This window comes from Setaria italica, chromosome IX, assembly GCF_000263155.2.
Source record: "Setaria italica strain Yugu1 chromosome IX, Setaria_italica_v2.0, whole genome shotgun sequence".
NCBI lineage: Eukaryota > Viridiplantae > Streptophyta > Magnoliopsida > Poales > Poaceae > Setaria > Setaria italica.
Window position 1 is genome coordinate 42,516,063 of NC_028458.1, and position 10,196 is coordinate 42,526,258.

General features: G+C 48.3%; 2 protein-coding genes and 1 long non-coding RNA gene across 3 annotated transcripts; all 3 read right to left on the reverse strand.

Moving 5' to 3' along the window:
- Nucleotides 1-776: 776 nt before the first annotated feature.
- On the reverse strand, nt 777-1,331 carry LOC101766514 (mitochondrial import inner membrane translocase subunit TIM17-1). Its single transcript, XM_004986847.1, has one exon. It carries the CDS (start codon nt 1,329-1,331, stop codon nt 777-779), a length of 555 nt encoding a protein of 184 aa, XP_004986904.1.
- A 3,792-nt stretch (nt 1,332-5,123) lies between these two features.
- LOC101759313 (mitochondrial import inner membrane translocase subunit TIM17-2) lies at nt 5,124-5,891 on the reverse strand. Its single transcript, XM_022823609.1, has one exon. It carries the CDS (start codon nt 5,802-5,804, stop codon nt 5,124-5,126), a length of 681 nt encoding a protein of 226 aa, XP_022679344.1. The 5' UTR covers nt 5,805-5,891.
- Nucleotides 5,892-6,316: 425 nt separating this feature from the next.
- On the reverse strand, nt 6,317-9,527 carry LOC105913581. Its single transcript, XR_001162982.2, has 3 exons — nt 8,947-9,527; nt 7,055-7,168; nt 6,317-6,502 (listed from the first exon to the last, which is right to left on the reverse strand). It is a non-coding gene; the product is annotated as an uncharacterized LOC105913581 (long non-coding RNA).
- Nucleotides 9,528-10,196: the final 669 nt, after the last annotated feature.

A 10,196-nucleotide genomic window follows, 5' to 3' on the forward strand; every position in this document is an offset into this window, starting at 1 on the left:
CTTCAAGCTCGAGGACGAGAGATGTTATGGTCGGCCACGTCTATAGGCGCCGCAGGAAGGACCGTGGCTAGGGGAGCCAGGGCTGGCGTGCGACATCAAGCAAGTTAGTTAGAGAGTCCAAAGAATTAGGAGTGCTGTTTCCTTTGAGAGTTATCTATTAATGTTAGTTAAGATTTGTGAGAGCAAACTGTTGTATAAGTATTGGACATTCACGTTGAATAGAGATCAGCCAGAGATTGAGTTAATCTCTCTCGCTTCCTGGCGAACCCCTGTGCACGCCTGTTCTCCCTGCGCCCCCCTGCTCCTCGACGCCAGCCATCCATTGCCGCCGCCGGGGTCCTAATCCTCGGCCACCCACGCAACACGAGTACTACCTTCGTAGCGCTACGGGCTCCAACAGATGGCCACTCAGCCATCTCTCTAGTTCAGCATCTTGTCATGGCAGAGAAGGTTTGTACAAATCTCCAACTGAATTTGGTACAGAGTTCAACATATTTTGCTAGAAAAATATGTCATCGATGTCTAGCATCTAGCAATGTTCTTAAAGATCACGAGACCGACAAAGCCAAATGAAAACCTAGGTGAACTAAAAATTATGTCGCCCATAAGAAAAGGCAGGTATATGCGCAATGGAGAAACAATCATGACAGATGTGTAGACATAGCTCTAGAGTATCCTGAGTTCCTGTCTAATAAGAATACCAATTTGAGACGAAACTTCACGCAGAGTTTCAGTGCATACACTGTCTCTTCCCGTCTGCAACTTTCTTCTCAAACTTACGGCCGCCGCCGCCGCCACCGCCAATCCTGTCTGATCTCAGCAGGAGGAACCTCCCCAACCGGCTTGCGCGGCGGGATCCCAGTACGGACGTGTGGACGTTTCACCTTCGGGGCCGGCGACACCAAGACCGAGTCATCGATCACGATAAAGACGCCCTCGTCGAACGCGGCAAAGGCGCCGCCGACGAGCGCGGCCCGGGCGGCTGACCGGACGCCCCGGCGTGCGTGGGTGAAGCCCCGTGTGGCGGCGGTGGTGGCTATGGTGTTCCAGATATCCTCCTCGTTCCGGCGCGCGAGGAGGATCGCGGTGTCGACGAGGCCCCAGACAGCCCAGAGGGCTGCGAACGAGCCGGCGAGGCGGGGCGCGTACGCGCGGACAGCCCGGGCGCCGCCGGCGAGGCGACCGTTGGGCGAGTTGCGGAAGCCCGTGAAGAAGTAGTAGGCTGATCCGGCCGTCAAACCAGCCAAAAAGGAATCGCCTACCCGGCCAAGGAAGCCAAAGACGCCGGCGCTCCGGAGGGGATGGTACGACGGCTCATCCGGCCAGCCCATCTTCTAGCTGCCGCCTGCCGGTCTCGGGTGCCGGCGCGCGGTGGGGTAGCTTTCTTGGAAAGGGAAGATCAGGTTTGATCGCCTTTCCGAATGGATGTATACAGCGTTCGGTGTTTGAGGGCTCCAATGGTAATCGTATCGTGTGAGCAATGTTTACCTAAACGCTAAACGGCAGTTATTCGGTCACCCCTCAAGTAGCGAGTAGGGAGTGTACACGGTATGTACATAGATTACAATAAAATTCATACTTATGCAAATGAAAATTAGAAATTTTGATATTTCATCATCCAAATATAAAAAGTTACAAAGCTTAAAAGTCAAATTGACTAAAGATCTAATCATAGGTTGGGTGTTACTAGTTGATAGCTCTCAAATCAAATAACAAATGCCATATTGATTCACAATTAGTTGTAGTTCATATTTTCCTATCGCCTAAACATTGTTTAAAATGGTCTACTCGCCGTGTAAAACTATGTAATCACCGTTTCGTGTACACCATTTAGCCTGTGTAGGACTTTTTTTTACCATGTAAATGGTTGAACTGTGTAATCACCGTTTAGACCCTAAACTGCACGGTAGACCGTAGAGTAACGTTTACACGGCGTGTTAACAACCTACACGGCCGTGTAGACGAACACTGCGTCTGAGAATTTGTAGACGAACACCGACAACCTCCGTGCTCTCAGACGATGTGCATCCGCACTATCCAGCTCCACTCTTAAATAGATATGATTTTTCCTATAATTTTTGTAAATAAATTCTAAGAGGACTCGTTATGTTTACGATATGCATAAAGGCCAGAACTGCTGGAAAGCTCTTTCAGAGAACAGAAGAAAGCAGATATTCAGTCTATTTCCCCTACCGGGAAGAAAACGCAACTCAGTTCTTGATACATAATTAATAATTAACTAATTAAGCTGGCGCCAGAACGAGGGTAGGTCATCGACGGCGATCTCCTGGACCACAATGGGCTGGCGCGGGATCCCGAGGAAGCCGCCCGACGTCGGTGCATGGCCAGCCGGCGGTTGGAGGGCGGGATCATCCTTCGGCGGCACCGGCGGCGGTTCACGCCACCGCGGCGCTTCCACGAAGGCGCGGGCGAACACGATGAGGGCGACTTCAATGAACGCGCCCCAGGCGGCGCCGAGGACCGCCGAGCGCGCCGCGACGCGGATCCCCTGGCGCGCGTCGAGCAGGGCCCAGGCGGCGCCGCCGGCGGCGACGGAGTTCCAGGGGTCCTCATTCCCGCGCGCGAGGGACGCGGCGCCCTCGAAGGCGCACCACACGCCGGAGTAGGCGTCCCACCAGCCGGCGACGCGGGGCGCGTGGGCGCGGGCGGCCTGGGCTCCCGCGGCGAGGCGCGGAGGGCCCCCCTGACGAAGTGGAAGGCGCCGCCGCACGGCGCGCCGATCAGGAAGGCCAAGCCTATGCTGTCCGTGGCGATGCACGGGAATTGAACCAGCACGATAGAAGAGAGGCAGCCATAGAAACCTCACAAATTGACAGAAATTCTTGTGCCAACAGAACAAAGTTAAAATATTAGAACACACGAGGTGCCCTGACTCTCAATTTCCCACTTCAAAATTGAGCCATTTGATGTACCTACATAAGGAATACATCTGTAGCTGCTTTGCTCTTGTAACCGCATACTATAAACATAAGCTCGTGAAGTTACATTCAACTTGGCCAACAGTCAAAATTTATTTGATTCTTCCGAATTTTCTCAAATAAAATTGTTTCCTGGAACTCAAGCATAAGCTTACTTTTGTCCTACAACTCTTTTGTCACCTGGCCTTGTGAGTCATTCCAAACTTCTAATGCTCCTTGCTAGTAGGATGAATGATCTACACAATACGAACGTGTGGAGTTTATTAGCACAAAATATATCAGGTCAATATCACACAGGCAAGAGAAGGTCGGACAAAATGTTCCTGTATTACATGCAGAAGACCCATAACATTACTCATCTGTTGTTGAAACTTGGAAAATCGATATAATCATAGCAAGACAAAAAATACTGGTATGCAATCACAAACAAGTAAAGCAAAAAAGCACAAAAGGTTATACAGTCTCCGTCCTCTAGCCAGGCACCAAACAGAACTCAATCAGACAGAGGCACCAAACCTGAAAATTCACTTTTTAAACATCATAAAACGTACCTACAGTTGCACATTGCAACTTTGCTTTCTCAAAGACAAGTCAACTGATTTTCAGTCAAAACGTAGGTGGACTACCACACTTGCAGCCATATCATGAACACTAAGTACTTTCTTGGAAGCTTGTACGTCGAACATATTAGTAATATACTAAGGATACTGCTACTGAAATTCCAATTGGCAGACAGATAGTATCACAGAACATGAAAAGGCAATAATGTGTGGAGTTAGGATCCTCTCATATTCATATGAATAGCAACCATGTAGGAAATGAATCATTATTGAATCCATTGAAAGATTAGAACTCTTATAGCTAACGAAAAAAACATTCAACAAACAAACGACACAATAGAATGGAAGAATATCATCCCTGATCCAAGCATAGAACTAGAGAAAGCTAAGGATTTCAGGCCGGAGTGCATCATGTCCACACAACAATAAAATTCCACCTAACTATTCACTGTAAATGCAGCACCTGATGCAGTACATGTAAAAAAAATTCTCCTAAAAACCATTTTTTTGGAGCCTATGGCAATTGCAACTGGCAATTTTATAATTGCTATTTAAGAATACAGACCACTAAAGCATAGCTGATTTGAACTGAAAAGAAACCTGATTACACTCATGTTGAAATCAAATTAAATAAGTCCCTGAAACTCTGGTAGATAATAAGATTTTCAGATATGATCTGCACATCTTGCTACTACTAACATCAAGTGTACAAGGAGGCGATTGAGAAAAAAAAATGACAATTGAAAATAGTAGCATAGATTATGCACACAACTTTGAAGCCCTCTCGGATATACTTAATAACAGGATATTGGTGAATGGGATATTCAGACTTATAAACAACAGAAAAGCTAAAATACAACCATCGGTAGAACTAGTAGTTTAAGGTATGTGCTATCAATATGTCTGTTCCTGGTCAGGCAATTTGAAATTGGTGTACCTATCATGCAACATCTCTTTTCTCTATTGGCACATGCAGTTCAACAATCAATTTCCAATTTATACAATTTGGTAATAAACACGACTCAACAATCAATGCATCATGAAGAAATCCGTAAAACATTGGAAGAATGTAACATAGGTGCCTTCTCCCCCACAGAACCAATGTAAATGTATAAGTATTTCAGTGGACCACATTCATATCAGAACAAAACTCTTTCAAGGACTTGCAACTACATAACAAACCCTCTAAAATTATCAGGCGGAAGTGCAGAACATAAAGAAAATAACCTCAGAAGGCATACCCTATATGCAACACAAGCAAGTTTTACTTTATATACCCTCTACATATGAACGAAATTGGTAGTAAGTTGCAACAGTTTGCCAGGCATGTGAAACTATGAAAGGAATACAGATAGTGCTGCTAGGCAACAGTTTGCCAGGCATGTGAAACTATGAAAGGAATACAGATTGTGCTGCCACTATTTTTTTTCCTTTTCATCCGTTAATTCCTATTCCTAACATATATCCTCTTGCGACCCCACCAGTGGGCTCAATCTTCACATTTCACATTGGGCACGAAACTAACCAGCGTACTAGTGATATCAGGTGACATTCATGATTCAACAAAATAAAATGGACTCGACTGCAAGCAAAATCAAGCAAACAAAAAAAAAACGAACCTTTTTCACTTGTAGTCGAAGGAGGGAACGGCCTTGGGGGGCAAATCCATCTCCAACACCTCCGACTTACGATCCCCACCTGCAATCTTGTCCTGCTGCGGCTTCCTCCCGAACAAACCGCCAAGCCACCCAGTCGAGCCAGAGTCAGGGGCGGGAACTTCCTGAACCGCGATCGGCGGCGCCGGCGGCACTCCCAGGAAGCCAGGTGATGCGTGCTGGCCAGGTTCCTGCCCGGGGTACTGCAGCATGTCCTCCGGCGGCAGCGGGACGACCAAGACACGGTTGAGCATGATCCCGGCGCCCTCGATGAGCCCGAGGAGGGCGCCGCCGAAGACCGCGGACCTTGCGGAGGCCATGAGGCCCTGGCGCATGGCGAGCAGGCCACCCGTGGCGGCGCCGGCAGCGATGGAGTTCCAGGGGTCCTCCCTCTCGCGGACGTAGACGAAGGCGCAGTCGAAGGTGGAGAAGAGGCCGCCCCAGACCGCGAAGCTGCCGCCGAGGCGCGGCGCGAGCATGCGTGCGGACGTGGCGCCCCCGGCGAGGCGGTGGCCCTTGGGGGAGTTGTAGAGGCCCTTGAGGAAGTGGTAGACGGAGCCGCCCACGGCGCCCATTCCGAAGGCGCCGCCGACGTCGTCGAGGATGCGGTCCGGGCAGGGCTCCCGCGACGTCTCCGGCGTCGACGACATTTTCTCCCTCCCTCAGGCGGTCTTCGGCGGCGGGGAAAACCCTAGGCGGGCGGGGACGGCGCGGATGACAAGCTGGCGATGGGAAGGGACGGGCGAGCGGGCGGCGCGGAGGGGAGGGGACGAAGCAAGGGAGACGCGGCGGGGACGGGAGGACGTGGTGGTGCGTTCGAGGCTCCGAGCCCACCAGTGTTGGGCTGGCTTCCGTTAGCTAGATAAGCTACTCGGCTTTGAAGTCCAACAACGTTCCGCGGAAGCTCAAAACAGAAATAATATGGCGCGCGCTGCTGAGTAGCTTTTCCGTTGCCGTTCTCTCTGTTCCGTTGCCGCGCGGGGAAGTAGTTCGATTTTTTTTTTTACTTTTTTGCCGCGCGTTGACGCAGTATGAGTTTCTTGACTTTTTTGCTGCGCGGGAAAATTGGGCTTAATCCAGGATACAATTTCAAAATTATAGCGCAAAAATATGAATATGTTGGTAACATGACTTTTTCCCGGGCAATGTGGGTGAGAAGGGGGAAAATAACGGGTGGGGGACTTCGAACAGAACACTTGAAGTTGCAATTTACAAAGTGAAGGACTGTAGCATCATTGTTGAATAATACAAAAAAATATAGCTGTAAAGTAAATCTAAATACACATGAAATTTGTAGCAACATTGAAGCCACGACAATGAAATTGTTCTGCAATCTGAAATGTTGAACCTGTGAAGTGAAATTTATAAGATCATAATTAGATTACTTATATTTTATATACAGATATGTTAGCTATAAGAATATGAAACGCTGAGTGGATAATATACCAAAGTGTTGAAATGTATTAAAAAGATTGTTGAAAGTGGATATATGAAATGTTGATTATGTATATTTGAAATGTTGAAAGGTGATCTATAAAAATGCTAGATGTAATATTGAGCAATCTGGAAGCCGAATTGTTTGATAACAATTAACATTGATGATATTGAATATTAAAATATTACAAAGTGTTTCAGTAGATTATATTTGAAAATGTTGAAATGTAATAACATATTGTTGAATATAAGTTCACTAAATGTTGACTCAATATTTTTAAAATGTTGAGGTTAATTTAAACAACTATTACATTGAAGAACGTATAAGCAGAAATGTTTAAGCATCTGTGCAATCACTAATTGTAGTATTGTTTAGGCAATACTGATAACAAACTTTTTAGCATCTTATAGTAATGCTTGAAAGAGAGACAAAAGAAAACTTAATAAGAGTACAGGAAAAACAAACCTTTTAGCATCTTTGGAACTAGAGCAGAAGGTCGATGAATTTTGACTGAAACTTGTTATGCTTGAAAGAGAGAAGCTGAAATAGTAATTTTTGGCGTAACAGCAACAAATCAACCTGAGAGTATATAAAACCTTCAGATTATTAGTAATGGAAACAAATAGGATATTTAAATACATTCAACATTTTCTACAACCTATTCCAACATTCTTAAAATAGTGGATTCAACATTTGTCAACACCTAAATCAACATTTTCAAAAACATAATTTATTGTATCTTCTTCTCTGGCAGAGCGGCATGCGGCATACTCATGGTTGGTCCATGGAGCGAACCATACTCGCTCCACCAACGTACATGATATACTATGGAGCACTGGTCTATCCATTTCTATATCCTGTTATGACCCGGTGCTTCAATGGATCGGCTGGATCGATCCATTTCCTGGGGCTAGCTAGATTCAGCAGCAGCGCACACCTAGCGAAGCCTGCTAGCTCCAGCCACCACCCTGTGGTTTACTTTGTCATTCAGTTTACTAGCTAGCTTTAAACTAAACTCCAGAGCCTGCAAACAGTCATTACATTAAGTGATGTTGCGTGACTACGAAACACCAGAAAGTGATGTGCCCAGCAGGTGTTGGAGCTGAAAGATGATATGGATAACACATGTGTGTTCACAGATTCCAACACAAGTGTTGGATCCAAACAGGAAGTTGGAGCTGAAAGAAAGCTTCTTTAGATGATATACAAGATAAATATATCAGAAAAGAACAATGGAATAGTCCATGATGGCTGCACTTTGTGCTTCTTTATATCACTATCTGATATCACCACAAATTGGATCAAAATTGCAGGCCAACAGCAGATCAAACATGTAAAGAGAACATTCTAGCTCAAAAACAATAAGCACGGGATAAACTGCAAAAAGTAGGGCACTCAAAAAGTTGGCATAGCAGTAAAAGATTCAGAGATGCACAGAACATAGCAAATTGTTAAATTAATTGATCCATGATCCGTATTGCTTTGCTTCTTCAAACTGATGATGATCATTCAGGTGGTTAAATTACACGGCTTTGATTTGCTTCGGATTGATGGGTTATTTCTTTTTCTTTCGGATTTGTCGGATACCAAAAGAGTATGTATGTATGTAGTCCTTTACTGTATACCAGTAAAATACCTGTACACTTACTTTGTGAAGTATACTAGTGTGTCTGTGTGTGCCTTCTGTACCAGACATTCAGATAAGGTGACAAATTCAGGTTGTCCTGAGTCCTGACTAGCCTGCTTGGGACATGCATGACCTGGCTATGAGGTACAGTTAATGACAATTTCCCATATGGGCATGCATGCTGCTTTCTGTTTCAGGGGAAGGCACTAAACTATGTTAAGATAACCAACTCTCGCTCTTGTGCCTGCAGCAATTGTCAGGTCAGGCAGGCATCAAAGCCTGAAGCGCTGAATTCAACAGGTTTACATGACTCGATGCTAATCTACTAGATAAGACTAGCTAGTAGCCAGATTGTAGAGAACTTTGAGGATGCCACCCCAAAACTTGTCAGATATATATGATAGTCAAGAAGTACATGATTATTTAGTGAAAGACCATGTTCGACTTCTAATAATGTTCTTGTTTTCTTGTAGCATTATGCAAGAAAGAAAACATGGTCACAGTCCCATTTTACAGTCACACACTGGGGATACTTGATTAATTAGTACTAATATTTTTCAGTTGGAACTGCATTCATCAGATTGACGGGCATGCAATGCAGAGATGCAATCCATGGTTCAGATTCACCACAAGATTGGAGCATAATCTCATCTTCCAATCTTTACTAGCATTGACAATCCAAATCATGTTCTCATTTTAGTTTGTAACCAAGAAATCGGAGGATGCGAACCTGGGGGCTTCCATGGGGCGGCGCTACCGGAGGAGCACGGCCGGCAGGGAATGGGGCAGCGACTTGGTGGCCGAGCAGGAGCTGCTCGCGGGGGCACCCGGCGTCCAGGTCCGCCGCGCACCCGAGCGCCGGCCGGGGGGCACTGGCCTCCGCCCACCGCCTGCGGGCTCACCACGGGGAGGGAGTCCGGGCGGGCGCACAGGCATCGTGCCGGGGTTGGCGTCGGCGGCGAGGGCGGGGGATGAAGGGGCGGGACCCGTGGCAGCAGGCACGACGGCGGCGCGCGGCAGCAGCTATCGCGACGAGCATACAGGGGAGGCACGGGGTAGCAGCTGTCGCGGCGGGCACGGAGGGGGCAGCGCGCGCCGGCGGGGCGCAGGAGCCGCCACGGCAGCGGGCACGGCGACGACGCGCGGGGCGGCGGCGGTTGGGGGAGCTGCGGCGGCGACAGGCATGGTGGTGGCGGGATGAGGGCGCACGGCGCAGTGGAAGGTGGCGATGGACTCCGGCGGGCCGCCGGCAGCCTCGCGCTCGCCCTCGCGGCTCCCGCTCGGGCTGTGGATGAGGAGTGCGATTGGAACGAAACGGAGGTTGAGACGAGAGAAGAAGACGCGCCGCACGCCGCTTCGTACGTACCAGATCGGACGGATGACAGACACCGCACGAAGCTTGGCGCACCAGGTCGTTCTATTTTTCTTTGCATGGGTGGGCCTTGAGCTTTTTTTTGAACATAAGGTCTTGGGCCACTGACTCTATTGAAATGGATTAGCGGATACAATGCGGTTGGAAATGATTACCTGTACCCGTTCCTAACACCTTACTGGTTATGCAATCGAGAGGGGGACCTTTAGTACCAGGTCAAATACTTGTACTAATGAGGTATTAAAAAATAAAAAAATCCCACCGACCCCGCCGCCCTCCCACCCAACCCCCACGGCCACCCTCCCTCCCGCCGCCCACTGCCCTCCCACCCTGCCGCCCTCTCGCCCCGCCATCCTCCCGCCGTCGTCAGCCCCGGAGCAAAAAAAAAAATACATGTGCCCCGCCGCCGCACCCCTGCGCCCTGCCGCCTCTGGCTGGGCGCCGCTCCCCCGCGCGCCGATGCACCCCCACGCATCACCGAGCACCTCCGCGCACTCCGCACCTCACCCCGCCGCCCAATCACTGCTCTGCACCTCGCACTGCTGCCGCTCCTCATTGTCGGTGAGGGGCGAGCAGAGGTGGTGGATCGGTTTGTCATTGCGTAAGAG